We start from the raw sequence: 25,755 nt of genomic DNA, 5'->3' as shown, positions 1-25,755 counted from the left end.
TGATGTTAAGATCAGCTTCTTATAAATATATTAAAACATTTTGTCACATATCATAATATTTTTAAAGGAAATTATTCAGGCTGCCTTACAACTACATTTCCTAGAAATAGCTACCTCAGAGGAAAAAAAATAAATGTTTTATTTGTATATTAAATACTTTTCTCAAGGTTGGCTCTAGGAAGCCAAAGTGAGCCAAAAGTCACTCTCCTCTAAGAATGAAAGAAGAAATGTGTAATGAAATCTCTTTTTAGAGATTTGAACCTGACATAATATAGCTTGAATTATATTCTGTGCTTATTAGGACCAAACAGAATAGAAAGTAAAAAGAAAACAGAAGGAAAGAATCAGTAGATCTCTTCAATTTGGTATGTCTTAGCCAGGTACAGTGGTGCAAAAGTTTTACCATTTTCAAATAAAAATAATTTTAAAAATCACTTTGTGGAAAATGGGAGGCAGAGAAAGATTTCTTATTTTATCCTCTTTGGTACTGTTCGGTTTTTATTATAGTTTCCAGATGCATTGATTTCTTTATAAATGATTCAGTGAATTGAGGACATGGTTCAAGCTGTAGATAGAGCATCTGATTAGAAAATACAAGTATTGAGTTTGAACTCCAGTACCACCAAAGAACAAAAATAATTCATGTGTGCTAGATATACTTGAACCAGCCGATGTTAGTAGCCTTTTTCATTTTTTGTTTCTTTCTTAAAGATGATAGTGGTCATGTTGGTGGCTCATGCCTGTAATTCTAGCTACTCAGAGAGGTGAGATCAGAGATGATAACAGTTCAGAAGCAGCCAGGGTAGGAAAGTCCATGAGATTCTTACCACCAGTTAACTACTAAAAAGCTGGAAATAACACTGTGCTCAGTTGTAGAGCACTAGTATTGATCACAGAAGGTCTGGGACATTTCCCAGGCCCTGAGTTCAAGTTCCAAAGCCAGCACAAAACAAACACACAAAAAAAGATTATATTAATTCCTCTTTTTGTTGCATACAACATGCCACATTAGCTGAAATCTCATTTTTTAAATTTATTTATTGTCAGTGATGTACATAGGAGTTACAGTTTCATATGTAAGACAAGTGAGTACATTACTTATCAAACTTGTTACCGCCTTCCCCAATTCCCTCCCTTCCCCCATCAAACTGTGGAGTTGGTTTACATGAAATCTCATTTTTTTTCAAGTTAACAGAAATGTAGGTTGTATTTTTTAAAAATCTGGAAACCAAAATACTTCCTTTATTGTATATGATACAGAGAATAGCTTGCCATTTTCTAAAATATAATATTATCAAGAGGTAAATTGGTTTTATTCAAAAACTGTTCCCGAAAATATCAAGGTCAAAAGTCATTTTTATCTATTCTCTGGTGATTGGACCATAGGAAGTATAGAGGTCATGTTCTCATTTCTCAAATTGTTTCCTTTTTTGTGTATGAATTTCCTGAGTAGAACTGAAGGTATTGTTCCAAATGATGGGTCTTCATCATTCATGTGTCTATTTAATGTTTAGATGGATAGGGGGTAGTAGTAGAGATTCTATTAAGTATATATACAAATACATTATGATATCAAAAGGAATCTAGTTCTTCCCCCGCCCCCCTTAGGTTTCATAAAGGTTGAGTTGTCTGATGTAGAATGCAGTGGGACATTGTAAAGACAATGCAGAAACATCTTTGCTTCATTTTATTTTATTTTAGTATATTTTCAATTTGGTTTTTAGTAGAATATTGATTTTATCTTTATGGAAAGATTCCCCCCCCCCAGCATATTCTTAACTTCTTTAGAGCCTAATTTCAATTAAGGTAAATGTTAACTTTCCACTCTCAAAGGATTTAAAGATACAGAAAAAAATAGCACTTTAATAGTATAGTAGAATAAGGCTTAAAATTAATAAGCTTCCAATTTCACACAAATTCACTAATATAAGATTTTCAAGAATTCTACTAGGAAGCACCCAAAAAAGGAATAATTAACTCAAAGAGAATAGTATCAGAGAAGTGTATTTTTCAGCTTGCTTTGCTAAAATTGTAAGAAAATTTATTTCCCTAACCCTCAATATGTATCCATTGTTTGTCTGGTTTTGGTTTGATTTTTTATGTGTATCCAGGTACTAGGGCCTGAGCATTATCACTTAGCATTTTTGCTCAAAGCTGGTGCTCTGCCCCTTGAGCCACTCCCCCACTTTAGGCTTTGTGCTGGTCAATTGGAAATAAGACTCTCATGGACTTGCCTATCTGAATTGGCTTTAAACCTTGATCCTCAAATTTCAGCTTCCTGAGAAGCTAGGATTACTAGGGTCATTCGTATGACTGCACTTACTGTCAGCTGTATCCATTGATTTGTAAAGAAAAATTCCATCAAAATAAATATGAAAGTGCTAACAAATGTAGTTTGCTTATATGCTATAAGAAAACCTGCTTTGTGACTTAAATCTTTTAATCATACTTTTAGTATCTTGAGAAAAATATTTAATATGCAAGTGTGTTGTTCAGTCTCCTTGAGTTTGAATATTTTAAATGGTTTCTTTTACTGCTAAGCCCTCATTTTAATCCATTATGAGTTTGGCAGATACAGGGGAATTTCAAATTCGCTTAAAATTGTTCAAACTTTCTCTATGACCTAGGATAATATCTGTTTTGGAGAATGTTCCATGGGCTGCTAAGAAGAATGTGTGTCATAGTCATTCTCACATCCTGGTGAAATATTCTATAGATGTCTGTTAGGTCCACTTGGTCTAATGCAGTCAGTCAATTGGCTGCGTTTTTGGCTGCATGATATAGATCCATTGTTGACAGTGGTGTGTTGAAGTCTCCAGTGATCGTTTGGTTTGGATCTGTGTATGTTTTAAAGTCTACTAGTCCCAGTCCCTGCTTATGTGGAGCCCCAAGGCGAAGCCATTCACTCACCCACTGCTGTGGGCTAGATTCTGGATTTGGAGTGAGGTTCCACAGCCCTCTCTCTGCTAGGGTGGGGTCTGGGTGGTAGTTTCTCTCTCACCAGGAAGGTTTCTGGAATTGGAGGGAGATTCAGCAGCACTAGTCTAACTTGTGGGGTTCAGAAGTAGGTCACTCAACAATGGTAGAAATCCAAGTGGTCTTCCTGAATTCCTCATGAGGAGCAGCATTTCTGTGGTTTAGAGCAGCTTGTGTAGCCTGAGCCTTCAGGGAGTGATAGCTGCCATCTGTGCCACTGTTTCTAAGCTTCCAAGCCTTCAGATCTGAAGGTGTGGATTTGTTTTCCCTCCCCTGGTGTGATGACTATGTGGTGTCAGGTGCATTAAAAATAAAAAGAAGAGAAAGAAAAACCAGCGCCCTGCTTGCACTGGTGCTCAGCCATAGATCCTCAATCATTTAAGTATTAAAATTTTTGTTTGCTTTTTTCCTCTTAAAAGCTTAAGATTTTGGGGTGGGAGGGCTTAGTGATAGAGTGCTTGCCTCACATGCATGAAGCGCTGGGTTCGATTCCTCAGCACCACATAAGCACCCTCCTCCCAAAAAAAGGCAGAAGTGGTACTGTGTTTGGCTCAAGTGGTAGAGTGCTAGCCTTGAGCAAAAAGAAGCCAGGGACAGTGCTCAGGCCCTGAATTCAAGGCCCAGAACTGGCAAAAAAAAAAACAAAAAAAAAAAACCTTAAGGTTTAATACTTTATACTCTGCTAATACTTTGCTTATAATTTGCCCAGCTTCTTCCTCTTTTGGGCTGAATGTTCCTGCTATAAAGCCTTTTACAAACTCTTACTGTTAAATGAAGCTCTGATTTTTCTGTCACTACTTTGCTATCCTCTCAGAAATACAAAATCTTGACGAAAGTTTCTACTAGATCACAAAAAAATGTAGTGCCTTCATTATTTGTATACATGTAATTAGTGCTTTAAAATAATATATTTAATTTTTAATATAAGTAAATGCAAGAATGAACAGGAAATTAAAATTTTTTGTTTTTTGTTTAGTGTGGGGGTTTTATTGCACTCTAACACTGAGATATATCCCCAGTCACATTCTTATTTTTGAATTCCATCATCAGTGCACCTATAAGAAATAGAATTCTGTTAAGTTAAAATTTTTGCTTTTCTTCACCCAAGTAGCCTTTTATTCATAATTATTTTATGTATGTAGAATCATGTTAATCGTTGTATTAAACTGTTTTAACTGTTATTTTAATATGAATAAAACTATTACTTTGGGAGAATAAAATCCAAGTTTAATCACAAGGCCTTTTTTTTTCAAGTGAAGCGTATATAAGATAAGAGTGTATGGCTACAAGCCACACTTCATAAAGCCAGGAAAACAATGTAACCTTTGCCTTGCTTTATTGGTGCTTACTTGGTTTACTACTTGGTGGTTGTTGTTGTTTTATTTTTGGTTCACGTATTAGAATCACTTTGATTAGTCTGTTTACCAGAAAGCCCATTTTTGCCTAATTAATACAGTATATACAAGTCTGTGTTTCTTTTCTCTGGCTACACATTAAAGTCATTTGGGGAGTTTAAAAAATAATATTAGTAATTACAATACTGATACTGATCTGTATAGTTTTCAGGGTTTAGTAATTTTCCAAATGTCCCAGGAAATTCTAGAGGTCTTTCAGAGCCTGAGAAAATTTAGAGTGATCATTTTATTCACTGGATACCCATGAATGATAGCCTTAAATAGCAAACTATTACCTGTGCATTAAAGTGGGTTTTATATACACAAAGGAATTAACTATAATATGAAAGTACTGTAGAAATAGCCATTGTTAGTTACTTATCAAATAGTAAATGAGAGCCCAGAGAATGACATATCAAAAGAGGTATGCAGATTGTGAATGGAAAAGCCAGATTGGTGTTTAACTTGAGCTCTTTTAATATACCATGTTATATGAAATTTTAATACTTCATTTGTTCCAACTTATGTAATAAGTTCATTTCAAGGTTTTGTCATTGTCTTGTTTCTTTAGAACCATAGTTAAATATATTAAGTGTTAAAAATTAGATTAAGTCTATACTTGGAAAGTAGCAGAATATTTCTGACTTAGACCAGGTTTACATATTTGCTATGGATGTAGTGTTTATGATCATGACAGCAAGTTACCAAAGACAACTTCTTTTTGTTTAAAATACTTGTTGGTCAGGTACCAGTGACATATCTACAGTCCTAGCTACTCAGGAGGCTGAGATCAGATAATCGCAGTCCAAATCCAGCCAAGGCAGAAAAGTCCATGAGGCTCTTATGTCTAATAAGCAACACACACACACACACAGCCAGAAGGATAGCTGTGACTCTAGCTTTGAGCACTAAAGGTCAGGACAGCACCTAAGCTCTAAGTTCAAGCCCCAGGACTAGCGCACGCACGCACGTGCACACACACACACACACACACACACACACACGTTTGTGTATATGTAACTCAAAAAGATGTTACTTTGTCTTAAAATTATTTTGGAGTCTAGCTGTATGATGAAAAACCACTGAAGGGCTGGAGGCATATTTCAACAGTTGAGCACCTGCCTAGCAAGCATAAGTCTCAGAGTACAAACCTCAGCAAACATGCCCCCAACAAGCCTTGATTAGCTTTTTGTCTTTCTGTGAATCTGAACCTTTTTGTAGAAATTAGTTGACTTTAGTTACAACAAAATTATCCAATACCTCCAAGAAGTTCCACAGGTAGTTAGGAGGAAAATTTGTATTCCAATAGTAAATTGTTATTAGGGAAGTCTTCCTATAAGAAAAGGAATGCTTTATTCCAAAATCTTAAAAGCACATGAAAAGTATAGAATCCGTAATTCAAATAGTAGTCCTAACTAATCCATGATCCTATACCTTAAAATATAATCCTAGCAATACTTAAGATGTCCATGTATTTTATATTTGTGCTAGTAAAATCCTAATGAACTACTGATGCCTAGAGTTAGATTATCTGTACAAATAAGGCCTCATTTTGGGTTTTTTGGTTGGTTGGTTTTGAGACAGTGTCTCCTTTTTTTTTTTTTTTGCCAGTCCTGGGCCTTGGACTCAGGGCCTGAGCACTGTCCCTGGCTTCTTTTTGCTCAAGGCTAGCACTCTGCCACTTGAGTCACAGCGCCACTTCTGGCCATTTTCTGTATATGTGGTGCTGGGGAATCGAACCCAGGGCTTCAAGTATACGAGGCAAGCGCTCTTGCCACTAGGCCATATCCCCAGCCCCAGTGTCTCCTTTTGTAGCACTTGATTTCCTGAAATTTCCAGTCTCCCTGCCCCAGCCTCTGGAGTGCTGGGATACAGGTGTGAGCAAGCCACCATATCTAGCACAAATAAAGCTTACTTCTTGCATGCAAAAAGACACTGCCAACTGGTTATGAGAAATTATATTATTTGCTTCCTATTTTCCTTTTTCTATTTATTACCCTTCTTGAAAGTTAACTTGTTTGAGGTTTTTTGTTTTTATTTTTGTTTTTGTTCTTGGTGGTCTCCAGTTTGAACTCAGGACCTTAAGCTTGCTAGGCTGTCATTCTACCACTTAAGCCATGCCTCCAGCAGTGTTTTGCTGGTTATGTTGGAAATGTAGTCTTTTCTTCCTAGGCTCACCTTAAACTTGAGATCCTTGAGATCTCAGTACCTGAGTAGTTAGGATTATAGAAATGAACCACAGGGTTAAGACTTAAAAGTTTAATATTTTTGTGTTGATCACTTTAAAAAGTAAAATTTATTAGGTTAAAACTCAGAGTTAGGGTCTTGCAGGTTTTGGCCAGTTTCTATTAGTCTTTTCATACTTTGACCTAGAGGATTCCTGTTATTGGTAAGTAGTGTGTATTTTACTGTGTGTAAATTTGTGGTATGAGAAATTTTGGAATGACTATCTAGTTACAAAACAATGAATAATAGCCCTGACTAGCCACCATAGTGCCTTCTGCTAGCTGCATGAAAATAAGTTTCATGTATACAACTGAAACTTAACTATAATTAAGTGCCTTAAGACATTTAAAGCTTACTATAATCATAACTAACTTAAATTATTTATTTGCCATGAAGCAATTTTTTTCTATAAAAACTATAAAATTCACCAGGCACTGGTAGCTCATACCTGTAATCCTAGCTGAGATCTGAGGATCATGACCTGAAGCCAACTTAAGCAAACCTAGGAAACTCTTAGCTCTAGTTAACAAAAAAGCTGTATTTGGAGATGTGGCTCAAATGGTAGAGCAGAAAAAGTGAGAGCATAAGGCCCTGAGATCAAGTTCTAGTGCAGGTACAAATAACTGTAAGTACAAATTCATAAGCAAAGTGCCAATTAGCATCACAAATTAATGCTGTTTAAATGTCACATTAGTAATATTATGCAACTTTTAGTTATCTTTTGTTTTGTTCATCTTGCAATATTTAAATTCTATGATGACATGAGTTAACTATGTATAAAAATAATCAGAGCAGAGTTCTATGGAACTTTACTGAAAAGATCCCTAAATAAAACCACAGGAGGCTTGGGAGTATGGCTGAAAATGGCAGAGTACCTACCTAGCCAGTATGAGACCCTGATTTCAATAACCCCAACAACAACAACAAAAAAGCAACCCTAAAAAAATCAGTCAACCAAAGTTTTTCTAGAGAAGATCATATCTGAGCTACTACACATATTTTTAATACCTTGAAGCAGTCAACTGGTATTTTAGAAATTTCTTCTTTGTGCTTTTGTGCATTTTCAAAAAAATTTAAGTAACCATTCATGGTATATGTGCGGGTTTTATTAAATAGATGCTGTCTTAGAAAGTTAAAGGTAAAAATCCATGTTTTTTAACTCCTGGACTAAAAACTAAAAAGAAATCAACGTGTTATGCTCTTAAAATTTGCCAGAATTCTCTTAGCATCGCAGTATTCCATAAAAGAATGGGCAGGCTTTGGTTGCTATAAAAAAAACAAAACAATATTTGCTGTTGGATCTATTTCAGCTGAATTTATTGCAATAAATATTTGCACTTGAGGGTTTTTTTTCTAAGCTTTTCCTAAGAGAATTTTAGGTTTCATAATTACAAAATCAGTGTATGCCACTGAATCTGAATTTCGTTAAAGAAAAATGTTTGTATTTGAGTCCTTTATAATAACGTTTTACTTTTCCTGTAATACCTTTAAATAGTACATCCTGTAAAATTCAGTTTTCTTCTGTTTTGGGGGTAGATATAAAAATACTTCATTGAGGGCTTAAGTTTTCCTGAAGCTTTTAATGTACAGTAAGAATGTCCCTTCTTAACCATAAGGAATACATTCCACTACTCCAAATAGAACAACTATAACAGTGCTAGCTTTTATATCTATCATTTCTTTTGCACTTTGGGATCATTATTAATAAAAATAAAGGTTACTTGAACACAAGCCCTGTGGTGCCACAGAAGTCCATCTTTTTAGACAAGAACTAAGTGATTAATTGGCAGGAACTATATAAAGCATGAATATACTAGACAAAAGGGATGATTTCATGCCCTGGACAGGATAGAGTAGAATTTTACCACACTACTTAGAGCAGTGCTTAATTTAAAACTTAATGACTTGCTTATTTTTCTAATTTTTCATTTAATATTTTCAGTTCCCTACTGGCCATGAGTAACTGAAATCACAGATAAGGGATATTCCTGCCATAGCTCCTCCATTTCCTCTCCTATTAGGGACGGGAATCATACAGTCCTACTAAGCTCTGACTTTTGGGGTGGGGAAGGGGAACTGTGTATCTGCTTACCTGTAAAGTTAACAGTGACTTTTAATGTTTCTGGATATGAAACTCAGGGCCTCTCAAATGCCAGCCAAGTACTCTCTACACAGCCTACATGAACTCATACAAGTTTTTTAATGCCTGATTTTCCTTTTGTAGCTTTATGCAGGAGCTATTCTTGAAGTCTGTGGATGAAAATTGGGGAGGTTCCCTCAAGTCCAAGGTATGTAGTAAACTGTTGAATCATTTAAAGTCAGCATTTCACAAGAGTAATTTTATTAAGTCTTAGAATTAGACTTTCTCAACAGTATCTGAAATTAGTTCATGTTTGTTTTTATGGACAGTATATAAAATAGAAATTTAAAATACAACACGTGAAGTTATTTTCTTAAAAGGAAATTCTGTTGCCAAGTAACAACTTTTATGACACTCTTCTTCTAGCATATGTAAATGTAATTTCTTTAAATAACACAGCATTCTAGTATATTTTAAATGTAACTAAATTTATGAAAAATTGCGTGAATTTAGAATAGAATTAATTTGAGTACACAAAAGAGAGTCATAATGTGCATATCTTCACAGGAAATTTAATGATAAATATGTTAAAAGATCATTGTGACTGTGTATTCTTCAGGTAAACATCAAACAATGGTGATCTTTACCTATTCAAAAAAGCTTTGGGCTAAGAATATTTTGTCTTTGCATGCACTGAACTCACAATAATGAAGCTCTTTTATTTAAATACATAATTATTCTATTTATGTACTTTGATTTGACTTATTTTTCAGTTGTTTCTTACATTATTTACTAATGGTGAAATATTTGGGGGATTTCATATTTCACAAAAATTTCCTATGTGAATACATGCCTTTTATTGCTAACTGAGATTTGCTTATAATAAAATAATGTCTATTTTGACGCAGGAATGTGTCATCCAGTAGTTTGTCATTTTTAAATGAGTCTCGAAGAGAGCTATCTAGTTAAATATATTCTTTGTTAGAATAAGCATATATTCTAATATAGTGCACATTTTAATTTCTACTTGTGCTAAGCGTACACATTCTTACTCTCTTATCCTGCCCCCCCATCTCAGATACCTAAACTCAGAATTGTATGGCAACTTGTATTGGTCCTTTATATTAGTTCTTCGAATGATAGCATGATTATTCTTATTCCTATTCTAAGCTTTTACTAAGAAAATTTTAAGTTCTGTGATTAGAAAAGCAATGTTTACCCCTGGATCTGGATTTTAAATAACGTGGTAATTGCCAAAGCTCTGTCAATTACATTCTGCTATACTGATGATTTATATTTACTGATTTGTATTTTTGTGTTTTTATATTGTTCTTTGGCTGGTTGGTTTTTTTAAACAATATCAGTGTGTAACTTAGTGTATTAGAATCCTCCTGCCTCAGCCTCTTAATGCTAGAATTATAGACGTGTGCAATCACATCTGACTGAATTGTTTTATTAATAATCTTCTGTGACTTAGATTTCATTGATTCAGCAATAAGCCATCCTATTTATGAAATCAGGTTTTATGTATGTGGTAACATTGATTTCTTTTTTTTTATTTCTTTTTTTTTGCCAGTCTGGGGCTTTTCAGGGCCTAGGCACTATCCCTAAGCTTCTTTTGCTCAAGGCTAACCAGCTCTATCACTTGAGCCAGAGTGCCACTTCTGGCTTTTTCTGTTTATGTGGTACTGAGGAATCAAACCCAGGACTTAATGCACGCTAGGCAAGCACTCTATCATACATTCCAAGCCCTTAAATTGGTTTTGATGGGGAATAGAGTCTCATTGTGTAGCTTACGGTAGTTTTGAACTTAATCCCTGCCTCAGCCATGTTATATCTATGTTAAGCAATTCCAGTATTGGTTCAGATCATACTTCCTAACCAAGTTCCAAAAACAAAGCAATTTTTTAATACATGAATGCTTTCATTGAGCAAAGTTAAGAATCCATGTGAAGTTTGTTGTGCTGTTTATATTATTGAGTGAAATAATAATATGAAATAGTGTGGATGGAGATGACATTTTTATTAAATGTATATTATGATTCACATTTTTAATGAACAAGAACTATATGGCTATTCACAAGTGTTAATCATATCTGCTGTAAACTTTTATAATCAAATCTTAAAGTCAGTAATCAGTATATTACATTGAATGGCTACATGTTATGTAATCAAAGATATGTCGTAATGTATACACACACACACACATACATACACATACACACATATGACACCAAGTCTGTTTTGTCCCTTTTCATTTATATTTTCATTGTACATGACTTTGGAAATAAGTAATTCAAACATTTTTCTTTAGCTTTAAGACATACACTTATTATCTAGTCCCCACTTACACTATCCTTGGTATAAATATGTTTGTTAAACGTTAGTTCTGACAAACGTTAGTTCTGACGTTCTGATGTTAAGAGGAGGTTCTTAACTTTCTCAGCAATGTATATAACAAAACTTAGCTCTTAGGGACAGTATAAGTGACAAGATAAGAACACTAAGGGAAAAACTGAATGAAACATTTAATACATGTTATAAATCACATCTGTATCATTTTGAAGTTCTCTTTACAAAATTGCCTTTATAATTGACAAACTGTCATTAGAGCATTTCCTACAAATAGTTATAGAATTGATTTCTTTCAAAATTTGTGAACTAATTATCATTGAGCTATTATTTTTTAAAGTATGAAAAATAAGCCTGGCACTGGTGGTTCATGCCTATAAACCTAGCTACTCAAGAGGCTGAGAGCTGAGGATAATGTCCTCTTGGTCTTTGAGATTGTGTTGCAGAAAGGGCATCATTTTATATTCATTTCTTAAATTTTCAGTCTCTAGTTACATTTTTGTTGCCTTTTGTCACTCTGACATAGTAAATCTTACTTCTATTAATTCAGGGTGTATATTACTTATTGTTAAATTAACAGCATGTGGGTTAGAATACAGTCAAGAGTAGAATGCTTTTCTAATATAAAAGCCTGAAGCCCTGCTGATTTTGACCTTCAGCTGTGCATACAAATAATTAGATTTCTTTGGTTCTGGGAACTGAACCCAGTACTATTCATACATTCTGAACACACGCTCTACCACCGGCCCCAATCATATTGCCTTTATGACCATCTTCTCTTTCTTACAAATTTGTTGAAGAAAATTGTAGGTTTCTTACTGCTCTTTTTATTTATTGAAATTAAAAACTTGGTTTCCTCATATTCTCAGATAGCTGATCCAATGCCATGTGTACATAGTAAGTCATAAAAGATTTGTTTTTAAAAAGTTCTTTTACTGCTTGTAAAAAGATTTGCCTGCTACAAAGTATCTAACAATTGTTCTCCTCATTCAGAATTAGAATGCTTTATGGATCTCTCTGCCTAGCAGAGAAGAGAGTTAAGAGCTGATAGACACAGTCATTAGGGACTCCTCTTAGTACTCCTTTAAATTTTGTTCACTCATTTCATCTTATTAAAAGTCTGTTGAATGAAAATTACTAAATGTGCTAACAGTTTTGTTTTGTATACAGAAAAGAATAATCTTTCCCCAGAGTGGTTTCTTAGTGTAATTGGAAAAATGAATTGACACATTTGGAAGTGTGTTCGATAGTGTTTCGCCCAGGCATGCCTAGAGGGTTAGCCAACAGTCTAAAATGCAGTATGATATCATACGATCACTTTTGTTTAGAAGTTCTTGAATGAGCAGAATATTTGTACAAATCTTAAAGAATGAAATCAAATGGAAAACAGAACTTTAGCCAGAAAAGCATAGTTTTATTCTGAATTAAGGTTTGCAGGGAAAAAGATTCATTATCTGGTTATCTCAAGTCCACAAAACCTTAAAAGAAAATGCAACATATTGTAACTTTATAATGAAAGTCAATAAGTGCACTTGATTTCTAATTCTTAAGTTTAAAGAATAAGTTCTCTGGTTGGAAATATGGCCTAAGAATACTAGTCTCCCAAGCACAAGGCCCAGTTTTCAAAGCCCAGTGTTATAAGCTACCTAAACAAAATGCTGTATGTATTTTTAAGTGTTCTAAACTTTTACAATCTGATCAGTTAGACGTAATCATTCTTGAAAATGTTGACATGACACAAAACATTAACAACCAAAAAAGAGGGGAATGCTTCTTAAAATTTTCCCAAGCACAAGGCCCAGTTTTCAAAGCCCAGTATTATAAGGTACCTAAACAAAATGCTGTATGTATTTTTAAGTGTTCTAAACTTTTACAATCTGATCAGTTAGACGTAATCATTCTTGAAATGTTGACATGACACAAAACATTAACAACCAAAAAAGAGGGGAATGCTTCTTAAAATTTTCCCCAAATGTGTGCTCCAGATAAAGCCTTCTGTTTAAATAATAGTGGTTTTGAGGCATTTATTTAGTGCTTCTGAGCTGTTTTATTTGTAAATGAAACTATTTAGGGACAAGTATCTATCAATCATTCAATGCCCATAGGGGAAAAAAAACAAACTATTTCTATCCATCACAGAAGTTTGCCTCTTTGCAAATAAATATAGGTGAGTATAATTTTTTAGTGATTGATGTGTTCATTTTACCAGTAGCCTTTCACTTATTTAGATTCTTTCCAAATATCTAGATTTTTATGAGGACCTTGAACATATTATTAAAAAGTACAATGGATCAGTATAAAGTAAATCCTATGAGTAGACTGGCAAGCTTAAAACAGTACATTTTAACACTTACTTGCTAATAAATACCCTTCCACAGGATGTTTATACCACTTCCCACAGCTTATCCCAGAAAAAAAACTCTCCCTGCTCCCTTTTTTTTGTACTCTAAAATCTTCATTGCTCTGTATGTGAATATCTTGTTCTTTGGCATTGTAATTATTAATGTACTTGAACATTTATGTCAATTGTTGATTGACTTTTTTATATTTGTTACATTATACATTTCTATCTTCAGTCCATTTCTTGGGGATTTTTTCCTTACTTGTAAGAATCTTTTTATACATTGTAAGTTAGAGATACTTTTTACCAATTGGTCATATTTATAATCGTGGTGATTTTGCTGCTCTAACGTTTCATTTTTATGCAAGCAAATCTATAAAGCATTTCTTTTAGGGAAAGAATTTTGTTTCCCATATTCATTTAAGTATTCATTTAAGTACAAATAAGTATCCTGAGTCTTATTAGCATTTGCCACAAGTGTAATTATTCATTTAGCCTCTTCATCAGACCGTAAATTATATAAAGACAGGAATTAATGCTGATGTAGCTATATTTCTGCTATCTTACATATAGTAGATAACCAGTATTTTTGTGTTCATTTAAATTTTACTCTATATGAAATGTATTTAAATATAAGATGTAATGTAGGTACCTATGTTTTCTTTTCTTCCCAAGTAGACAGTTTTCTCAAGTTTTCATTGAATAATTCACATATGCACCAGATGTGTTATATCCCTTCCTACTCCTTTTCTCTGATTAATAACTATTTTTCTCCTTTAATTGTTCAAGTATGCTAGTCTCAGTATCATGAAATATGTAATTAAATTGTTCCCTCATATTTTAACTTTGTAAAGTTACTTTGACTATTCTCATTTACAGATGAGCTGTTCGGTGTTTTTACTAATTTGAAAAAGCTAATGTCTTAAAATGTGTGGTCTTCCATGAAATATGTGGCATTTCTCTCCATTTATTTAATACCTGTTTGAATAAGACAATGCTTGGTTTAAGTTTATTTCCATTTTTGGTAATGGTCTTTGTAGCTAGCTGAGATTTTGACATAACAATTTGAATCATTTTTCTTTTAAGCTTTTGTCAGAAGTGATAAACCTAAACTGTTCCGAGGACTACAAATCAAGGTAAGATTATCGTAATGGACCTTCTCTTCTCAACTGTTACTTTTTGAAATGAAATAAGTATAAATAGTAATTATAGCCACACACTGGTGGCTCACACCTGTAATCGTAGGTATAGAGGAGGCTCAAATCTGAGGATTGAGGTTCTAAGCCAACATGAGCAGGAAAGTCTGTGCGATTCTTAACCTCTTTTAACTACCAAAAAAGGCTGGAAGTGGAACTGTGGCTCAAGTGGTAGAGCACTAACCTTGAGCAAAAAGGCTCTGGAACTGTCCAGAGGCCCTAATTTCAAGCCCCAGAACCCACACACAAAAATTGCTATTTATTATTATTATAAATATAATATAAATAAGTACAAATACCTATAAATAACCTTTGATTTTTAGAGTAGTTCTTTGTATACAGAAAATATGGATTTTCCATACACTCTTTAGTTTAGCCTCCACCCTTACCCTTGATTTCCTCTGTTAGAATTCATTAAGTTTGTATTAAGGTTCAGTTTTTCTGTTGTGTAGTTGAAGTTTTTCCAAGTGCATAATAACATTGTCATGCAGAATATTTTGTCTGCCCTATGGATCGTGATTACTTCTCAGCTTTCTGTCTGTCTTCTCTACCATTGGCAACCACTTGTCTTTTTCCTGATTTATAGTTTTGCCTTTTGTAGAATGCATATAATAGTATTTTCACATTGCCTTCTTTTACTTATCAATGTGCATATAACAGTCTGTGAGCATCTTTTCTATGCCTCAATAGCTCCTTTTTATTGTTGAACAATATTCTGTTGTACCACAGATTCTTTTTTTTTTTCTTGTTTATCTATGTAAGGACATCTCTGTTGTTTCTAGTTTGGGCCAATAGTTAACGCCTTTTTAATATAATTTCTATGTACACAAAAGTTTTCATTTCATTTAGGGTAAATGCCTAAGAACATGAATTGCTGGATTGTATAGTTTAGCCTCTGTGTGACTTGGTAATATTTTCTTCTGTAGGTTGTCTTTTCAGTGTCTCCATTGTTTCTTTAATTGTGCATAAGTTTTTTAGTTTAGTGCAGTCTTATCTGTCATCTATCTATTTTTGCTTATTTTCCCACATTTTAATTGGATTGTTAGGTTAGGTTGTTTTGTTTTGTTTGGAAGAGGTTGTTTCTGGTTTTTCTGAAATTTAAGAGTTGACTAATATGAATCCTTTATTGGATGTGTGTGTGTGTTACAAAGATATTCCTGCCATTCTGTAGCTTATCTTTTCTTTGGGGGTGGGGGGTGGGGGTTATCATCAGGTTTGTACTCAGTGCCTAACACTTGATTAATTTGTTTAAGTGATTGGCATTCTACTACTTGAGCCATGCTGCCAGCTCAAGGATTTTTCTGCCCATGCTGGCTTTGAAACCTCCATTCTTTGGATCTTCCAGATCTTAGCCTCTTGAGTAGCTAGAAGCACAGTCATGAGCCATCAATGTCTGGTTATAGCTTGTATTTTTATTCTCATACTCTTGAGTGAAGCAGACTATTCTTGATTTTTAGGGTTGTTTTTTTTTTTTTTGTGACTGGAAGTACAACTCAATGGTACAATACTTGCCTAGCATGCATAAGGCTTTTGATTCAACCCCCAACTACACACACACACACACACACACACACACACACACACACACACACAACAAAAACACATTTTGGAATGTACTGAGTGTTACTAATTACATCAGAACTTCTTTCCATAGATGGAATCCATAAGCCACAGAATTTTGAAAAAATACCACATGAAGTCTAATTGCTGAAAGAAGCTGTAAGGAAGTACCCTTCCTCAATATAGCTGTATCTTAGTTATCAGGTTCCAGTAATTTAAAATCAAAGAGTTAATCTTTTAACAAATGAGTTCACTTTACTGTCTTTTCCCAGCTTTAGAATTTCACAGAGCTGTAAAGGATCCAACTAATGGGTCTGAAGTTACACGAACTCTACCTAATTCTAAACTGCTTACAACAAAATCAATACATTTCTTAAGCCAAAGAAAAGTTATGTCCAGTATAGGTTTCTATGTATAATTATTTTTATGCACAGCGTATTTCAAACATGGTTCTTATACCGTTCTTCTGATTATTTTGAATTCATTTACCACCACTATCAGATTTTAAGCTCATTTGAGTATGAGTCATGTGTGCAAAAACTATTTTGTTACACTCATAATAAGCTGTAAGTCCCAAATAAACTATCTTGATACCAGCAGATTCTTTTCTGTTTCGAAGGAATATTTTTTCTCTCATTTTTATGAATCATTTTATTCTTTCTTAAAAGACTTCATTTAAGGTCTGTTGTGATGTTGTATCTAAAATGTTTTAAATTGCTGTTACATTTTTAAAGCTGTTTTGATGTTGGTTGAGAATAAGAAGGCCCTTTCACAGCAGAAACAAATGATCATGTCCCTCTTTTATACAGTATGTTCGTGGTTCAGATCCTGTACTAAAGCTTTTGGACGACAACGGGAACATTGCCGAAGAGCTAAGCATCCTCAAATGGAACACGGATAGTGTGGAAGAATTTCTCAGTGAAAAATTGGAGCGCATATAAACCTTGTTTAAATTTTATCCTATTGTTTTGTTGCCTTTATCAAATGAAATATTGTGGCACATAGAAAATAGTTTTGCATGCTTCCATTGATCAGCCTTTCACTGTGAGGCATTAAACATCTAGTAAGAAATTGAGGTGGCAGCACAGCCCATAATATGTAAGAGTGAGCAAGCTTCACAAAACCTACTTTTTCTAAATTTCGGTCCATTTGCATTTGTTGATACCTCTAATGAAATGCTTTGTGTAACAAGCTTGTGGTTAAATGCAAATGGTAGTTTGGTAGTTGGTCAAGTTTTATGAACAACAGATTTCTAAATGAGGAAGAAGTAATGGAGATGACTATTGTGATATGTGTTCTTTCAAAAATAATGACAGAAAACTATAAAGCAAGTAAGATAAACTGAACCTCAACAAATTACCTTCTCCTCAGAACCTCTGGTGTTTTGTGTTCCACAACTTTCTTTTTAGTAGAAATATTATTTAGATTGTAATGAGTGTCCTTCAGAATAACTTTGTAGCTTCATTATTGTGAAAACAGCGTGGAGATCTACAGTTAAGAATGGGTCATACACAAAGATTTGCGTCTATGAAGATTACACAGAAAACCTTTCTTAAGGATTTGTGCAGATCAGATATTTGGCAAATTTTTGTGCTTTACAGTCTTAGAGAAAATATTCATTTAAAAGATGATCACTTGTGATACCAAAATATAAATAAAAACGTTCAAAAGTCAAAGTTATTCTAATTTGTCTTTTCATGTTAATGTTATTTCTGCATGCATCTTGGCTGTTTTATTTTTTTGCCAATCTTGAGACTGAAACTCAGGGCTAAGCATAAGAAATCCTGGCAAGCAAACTATGGTTGACTTTAGATCATCAATGGCATGAATATTTGATAAAACTAGACCTGTTTAACATGCCACTGATCCCTAATGGTTATTGCTATTTCAACACAAAAGCGATATTAAGCCAATTGTGGGCATTGGAAAAAATAATGGAGTTGCCACCACATACAGAACAACAGTGGTACTGAAGAATGAAACTTCAAAACTTTTGAGATTGGCATACAAAATAATTAGGCTAATTTCTGGGCAGAAAGTGCCAGTTAAATGAGTACCTAACATGGAGTGGTAGTGAAGAGAGGCCTAAAAACTATTGTATTCATGTTATTGTGAGAGATCAAAGAAGCTGAAGAGCCCCACTGTATTTTAGAGCTCCCAGTTCTCAAGCTGGTGAATAATAAGAGTGTCTACCAAGCCCCAACTTTTTAATTGGGAGGTTCAATTTATTCAGCCAATTGAGAGTGGTTTTTGCCAATTGCAAGCAAAGAACAGCTTTTGAAAGACAAAAAAGCCCTGATTACCAGGAAAAGAGTATTGATACTAATCCAAAAAGTATTGTTTTATAGCCAAAGTCTCACATTTGATTCAGAATCACCACAGATATAGCTATTTAATCATTGCAACTTTGCCCACCTTGTCAAACTATATTACTTATATAACAACAAATTAATGTATCTCTAAATTTAGCAAAGACCTCTTCCCCCTCCCCCAGTCCTGGGGCTTGAACTCAGGACCTGGACACTGTCCCTGAGCTTTTGCTCAAGGCTAGCACTCTACCACTTGAGCCAAAGTACCACTTCTGGATTTCTCTGTTTATGTGGTACTGAAGAATCTAACTCAGGGCTTCATGCATGCTAGCCAAGGAGTCTACCCCTAAGCCACATCCTCACTAAGCCACATTCCCAGCCCACAGCTAAGGCCTCTTATGGGTAAAACTATGAATAAAAACTAAAGTATCATATTTTAAGATTTGAAGCCAGAGAACTTTCAAAAATTTAATGAAATACAGGAAATGCCTTTGAAGGGAAATCCTGCATAGTTTAATAGTTAAAGGTAGAGATATAGCTCTGTGTTAGAACACTTGTCTAGCATACGTAAGACTAAGTTTGATCCCCAACATGCATGAATTGAATCAGCAGTAGCTAGGGTATGAAAATATTTACAAATATGCAGGAAGTAGTTTCAGTGTCATATAGCTTCACTGGTAAGTATTCCTTCTACTTGAATATTGGCATACCTTTTTTTGTTTTTTTCATTTTTGAGTTGTCATTTGTTTTTTTGTTTTCTGGTTTTTTTGGGGTTTTTTATTGTCAAAGTGATATACACAGAGGTTACAGTTTCATACATTAGGCATTGGATACATTTCGTGTACTGTTTGTTCCCTCCTCCCTCATTCCTCCCTCCTCCCTCCTCCTTTCCTCTCCCCCCATGAGGTGTTCAGTTGGTTTACACCAAACAGTTTTGCAAGTATTGCTTTTATAGTCGTTTGTCTTTTTATCCTGTGTCTCTCGATTTTGGTATTCCCTTTCACTTTCCTAGTTCTAATACCAGTATGTACCATTTCCATTGTACTCAGATAAGATACAGTGATAGGGCAGGTACACCACAGGAAGGGGATACAAGAGGATCATCATCAATAGAAGCTACGGTTTCACGTGGCATGTTGAAAGTAATTACAACAGTGTATATCACTCATTTCCATAACATGGAGTTCATTTCACTTAGCATTATCTTATGCATTCATAGGGGCATAGCTATACCTTTTAAATGTCCATTTTTCACGTTTTTGCACATGATGGTGGGAATTTTACTTTAAAATGACCCAGGCATATAGAATGGAGTGCAGTCAATACATAAACATAAAGCAAGACTATTCATGAACAAGGTTAATGGGGAGGTGACCCACAGATGCCCAGAAGCAAACTCCATATTTTTCCTGGAAACTAGTTCAATATCAGTTAATTCAGTAACATAGGGCATATTAGCTACCATTAGTAACAAGAGTTAACATTTTTTGAGAAAAAATTCATATCATTAAATTCACCTACTGGGTATACAATTCAGTAATTTAATATGTTCACCATACAGTTTTTATCCTTCCAAAAGGAATTCTGTCCCCATTAGTGGTCATTCCCCACCAGCCTGCCCTACTAGCCATGGGTCTAGCATGTTACACTCGGTATATTTTAGAGTTTCATCCAATGTTCTTTGTCTCCTTATGACTGAGCAGTGTCCCTGTATATAGTTAGTGCCCCATTTATTTGGTAGACTTGGGTTTCAATTTTAGAGGGTTAATGAATAATGCAACTATATGCATTTAAGTACAACTTTTTCTTTTTTCTCATGCTGGGAAACCCAAGGATTTGTATATGCAAATTACATCCACTTCTTCGGCCCCCACTTTTTGAGTAATTGCCCAAGTTTTTCAAAGTGGTCATACTCACTACATTACCATCAGTGACTTGAGGGCCCTGACTTCTGCATATCCTGTAGGTTTCTGATCTAATGAAGAGCATAGTCATTTTACAGTCATACCAACAGGAGCCACTTTAGTGCATTAAGAACTTGACCTTCCACTATTCTTCAGATTGGTATTTAAATCTTTGATATTTTTAGATTCTCAATTTTACCTGTTTCTTCTGCTCTCTGTATTCCAGTCAGAAAGGCAACCTTTGAACAGCTTAAAAGCCTAAGTATACAATTACTTACAGTAAAAAACAAAATTGAAGTGACTAGGAGTGAATTACAAAGGAGACATAAATGAGTTTAGGAATCTTTGAGAATATGACCTTCAAACTGAAGCTTAGCTGAAAGATGAACAGACGCTATCAAAAGAAAAGCAGAGTAAAAAGCCCTCCAGGTAAGGGAGATCAGATGGAATTACTGATCTAGGAGAATATATCTTCATACACCTAAAAGAAGGTCAAGGTGTCTGGGACCAATAGGTCAGAGAAAAAAAGTAATAGGAAATGAGGCTGGGAGAGTAGGTAAAAATGATACTGTTCATACCATCTTAAGATGATATTGGAAACAAAACCAGATAAAGAAAAATCTTTAAGGGAATAACAAAATCCAGTATGATCAATTGTGAAGTTTATGGGCAATCAGCAGATAGTCACTTAAGGAAATGAATGTTTTATGTAGTGCTTTAACTTATGACCAATATCCTCATGAGCTTTATACTTTTTGTTCCCAATTCACTATTTTTAACTACATCAATCTTTGAGGGGAAAAATTAAAGACAGATCTAAGCATAACTCTTAAATTGAGATTTCAAGGTTGTTTTGTATATACTCAAAGAATCCTGAGAATAGTCACTAGCTATGTGAGCTAAAGGGAAGTGCCTATTAGTTCAACTATACTTGGGCACTCTTCCTTCCCCCATCTTTTGTTGGGGCTGTTATAATAGTCTCACTGTATTGCCTCAGCTAGTTTTGTTTTGTTTTTTGCCAGTCATGGGGCTTAAACTCAGGGCCTGAGCACTGTCCCTGTCTTCTTTTTGCTCAAGGCTAGCACTCTGCCACTTGAGCTACAGCGCCACTTCCAGCTTTTTCTATATATGAGATGCTGAGAAATCAAACCCAGGGCTTCATGTATACGAGGCAAGCACTTTACCACTAGGCCATATTCCCAGCCCCTTGCCGCAACTAGTTTTGAACTGCATGGACCCATGTGACTCACCTACCCCCGCATCCTAAGACCCCACTACAGCATTTTCCACCACATCCACTAATCTCAAAGTTAGTTCCTCAGCTAGAGTTTTTACCCAATTCCTAATTCTTGTCTGATGTCCTAGATCATGAATGTATATGTGGCCTGTTTACACATCCCATTTCCCACTGTATTTTGTAAAGTCTGTTCTGGATTGAATTATTTTCCTGTTCCTTTCTAGTTTGAACACCTGGGTACTGCCCTCTGATACAATGTCTACATTTTCCCACCTGTGAACAATGTCTAACCCTAACCAAACTTTAGCCACATTTCTTATGTCTTTATTCCCACCCCAACAATGTTTTAAAGTAGTGACTATTTCTTTTGCGCATAGATATGTAATGTGGACAGAGCTCCTTTAAAACCACTTCATTTACAAATTACCAACTGGAGTAGCTCAAATAGAAATAGAAGATCCACTTATGAGAGGAAGCTTGGAAAACAAGGAGTGGCTGTCTGGCTTACTTTCCATTTGGGCATGTGAGGCTTCCCCATAGCATAATGATTGGGTTCCAAAAATAAGCATCTTAAGAGTGGGAACTGCTATTTTCTTTTTTTTTTTTTTTTCTGGTTGTGGGGCTTGAGCTCTGGGCCTGGGCACTGTTCCTGAGTTCTTCAGCTCAAGGCTAGCACTCTACCACTTGAGCCACAGCACCACTTCCAGGTTTCTGGTGGTTAATTGGAAATAAAGAGTCTCATGGACTTTCCTGCCCAGGCTGGCTTTGAACTTCGATCCTCAGCCTCCTGAGTAGTTAGGATTACAGGCATAAGCTTCCAGCACCTGGCCTCTTTTTTTTTTTTTAATTTAATTTTATTGCCAAGGTGATGTACAAAGGGGTTACAATTATATACATAAGGTAGTGAGTACATTTCTTGTCAAACTTGTTACCTGCTCCCTCATTTTTATTCACCTTTTGCTTCCCCAGCAATCCTCTCCACCCCCAAGTTTTACAGTTAATTTCCAACATAGTGTCTTGTGAGTATTGCTGTTGTATTGGTTCACCTTTTGTCCTTTGTCTTACGATTTTGTTGTTCCCCTTCCCTTCCCTAATTCAGATAAGTGTATATACAATACCCAGGGTACCAAAATCAAATGCAGTGACAACAGGGGATGGGGATACACCATAGGAAAGAAAATCGAAAGAGAAAATAATTTCCCATAGTACATTAAAAATAACAACAATGTAAAAACTCTTGTTTCCATATCTTGGAGTTCATTTGGCTTGGGGAACTGCCAGTTTCTTAAAGCCTGAGCCCAGACATGTCAGAGTCACCTCTATTTGCTACTTGTTAGGGAATCACAAAACTCAAATTCAAAAGAAAAGGAATAGAATAGACCCAGTGAAGTCTTCTAGCTTTCAGTTGCTGTGATGCTACCTGAGATAATCAACTTACAAGGAGTATTTACTTTGGCTCACAGTTTCAGATGCTTCCATCCATGATTGCTTGGCCTGTTGCTTTTATGCCTGTGATGAGACAGAACATCACAGTGGGGAACAATGTCAGAGAAAACCAATAGCTAGAAGAACAAATTAAAAATAAGTACATAGAGGGAAAACTGGGATAGAGTGAGGGAAGAGGTGACATCCAAAAAGAAAGGTACTCATTGCCTGATTTATGGAACTATAACTCCTTTGTACTTCACCATTGTATCATTTTTTAAATTAAACTTTAAAAACATTTAAAAGTAAGTACAGGAAAGGACCAAGATCTCAATATTCCCTCTAGGCATACCTCCAATGCCCTACCATCCTTCCATTAAGCTCTACCTGCTAAAGATTCTGTCACCTCCCAGTAGTACCACAGACGGGGGACCAAACCTATAGCCTTTCAGAGACATAGCAAGTGTCAAACAAATTTTGAAGGATACCTTATGAAACTTCCACAGCTTCATCTACAGCCCAAACCATTTGAGTGATATGGGTGGGTTTCTGTATATGTGTCTGTGTGTGTGTGTGCCTGTGTGTGTTGCCTTATGGATTTTTTTCTGAGAAATTATTAATTTCTGCATGTATTTCCAGATATACCCACACTTAGGAATTCTAATGGTTTCACTAGAAATAAGAATTTGCAACCAGGCACCAATAACTCATGCCAATTAACCAATAACAAGCCAGAAATGGATCTGTTGCTCAAAGAGTTAGAGCACTAGCCTTAAGCACAAAAACCCATGGGCAGTGCCCAGGCCTTGAGTTCAAACTCCAGGACTGGCACCAAAAACAAGAAACAGAAACTGCCTTCCAGGTTTCTACTCTGAGCAAATCAACTTCATCAGCCACATACTGCAAATACAGTTCTCAATGAATTAACACAGTAACTGTAGGTCTGGTCACTTTATCTGTAATTGTTATAAAAATGGTCATTATATTCATGAGTACAGTGATTTATTGTAAATAGTTCAACATTCCCATTTCTAGTCACTTTGGTTAGGCTGTAGCACACAGTTTTTGGTCAACACTAGCTGCTCTTGCAAAGGTACTTTTTAGATATGATTAGCAAATTATAAACAGTAGGTTTTGAGTAAAGCAAACTACTTCATAATGTAAACAGGCCTTACCCAACCAGTTGAGGACCTGAATAAGAGAAAGACAGAAGTTTCCGTATGTGGAAGGAATTCTTCCTCAATCCTGAAATACACTTTCTGGCCTTCAGTCTTTACTGCAGATACCTAACTGAAGATTGCAGTACAACTCCCTTTCTGTTAGCTGTATTGTACTACAGTTGTCAGACTTTTTTGCCCCTACAATTAACATGAGCAAGTTTACTTAAAATTGAAAAAAAAAATCCTTAGATTTTTATATAGCTAGACAGATTCTATTGATTCTTTCTCCAGAGAATACTGACTAGGTCACCTTTTGCAAAACCCCATGCATTAATGATCAACTTTCAGTTATAAGATTTGCAAGAAAGAGATGAACCTAAGTGTTCATGGTGTAGACCGTGTGCAAATTGTGTTCTGAAATTACTACTCTCTGATATTGAACAGACTTCTGATAGACTACTCCTCAGAGTCCCTAGCCAGTGCCTTTTCTAAGGTGGTTGTTTTCCTCATTAGCTGTTAACACATGGGATTGTGTTTATGTTTGATTGTACATAAGATACACCATCAAAGCTAATTAAATGAATCACTTAACACTGTTTACAAGGAAAGACTGAACAGATGTAAAAAACAAAGTCATCTTTTGTGTATAAACAATGGTGTTGGAATTTGCAGAACAACAGAACAATATGACACAAAAAATAGGTTTTGTAGTTGATTTGCAAATAGAAGTGAAAAAGTTTCTGAGTGATAAACTAGCTCTGGAAGAAATACCTCTTGTCAAATTATATCATCAACAAGTTATTAGTCTGTTAGAACGAGTAAAAGTGAAGAATATCATCTGTCCTCATTGTAGCAAGATATTTTATCCTGTCTAACATTATGTACATGTTTGTAAACTAGGGGGAAAATGTGAAATATGCCTCAGTTCTTCAGTGGTGCATTTGAGAATGCTGACACCGGATTTATTCTGAGGAACTTTCAATAGATCGCTATCAACAGAGAAGAAAGCCAGCATCATCTTCAGTTTCCCATTATGATATGACTTTTGCTAGAATCCTAGAACTTGGCAGGGAGAAATCAGAAGGAGGAGGAGAGGGGAGTAATCACTGGAGATTGTCTTACTGACATGTCTTGGTTCTCTCACTGTAACTTCAAGAATGGATATTTACTCTTTCTCCCACTTCCTGCTGCTGGCAGTCTGTGTGGGTCCTTCTGCCCCCTGTTTTGACTATTTGCCATCATGCTGGTTTTTCTCACGACCTTGGAATGCTCAGGCCTGGTCTCCCCAGTGCTCTCAAAGTGTTGCACAAATTGAAGTTGGAAGATTTCTTTTGATTTTGAATTTTTCAATATTTCTTTCTTTCAAATCCATGGATGATCAGCTGTTGGCATTAATCAATACCTCATTAAGATCACCTGCACTTTCTAATCAAATAAACAAGAAAGGAGTTATATTCTTAAGGGTTTCTTTTTGAATTGCTTTACATCTTTACAAGTGAAAAATTAATATATTCAAATAAATATAAAAACAAAGCTTGGGCTTTATCCACTTGCACAACCTTCGTTCTAAAAACATAGAACTCTTTAGAATTTTC

At 35.2% G+C, this 25,755-nt stretch overlaps 1 protein-coding gene across 1 annotated transcript in view; it reads left to right on the top strand.

Annotated features, from left to right (window-relative positions):
- Selenof (selenoprotein F) overlaps nucleotides 1-17,603 on the top strand; it is a 33,279-nt gene extending 15,676 nt beyond the window's left edge. The window contains exons 3-5 of the mRNA XM_048351705.1: nucleotides 8,821-8,884; nucleotides 14,456-14,505; nucleotides 16,935-17,603. Coding sequence (XP_048207662.1) covers nucleotides 8,821-8,884; nucleotides 14,456-14,505; nucleotides 16,935-17,066 — 246 coding nt within the window. The 3' untranslated portion in view covers nucleotides 17,067-17,603. The remainder of the gene's footprint in view (nucleotides 1-8,820; nucleotides 8,885-14,455; nucleotides 14,506-16,934) is intronic.
- Nucleotides 17,604-25,755: the final 8,152 nt, after the last annotated feature.

This window comes from Perognathus longimembris, chromosome 7 (assembly GCF_023159225.1).
Source record: "Perognathus longimembris pacificus isolate PPM17 chromosome 7, ASM2315922v1, whole genome shotgun sequence".
In the NCBI taxonomy this organism is placed as follows: Eukaryota; Metazoa; Chordata; class Mammalia; order Rodentia; family Heteromyidae; genus Perognathus; species Perognathus longimembris.
The sequence above is the reverse complement of the archived record's forward strand: the minus strand, read 5'-3'. Positions and strand labels throughout refer to the sequence as shown.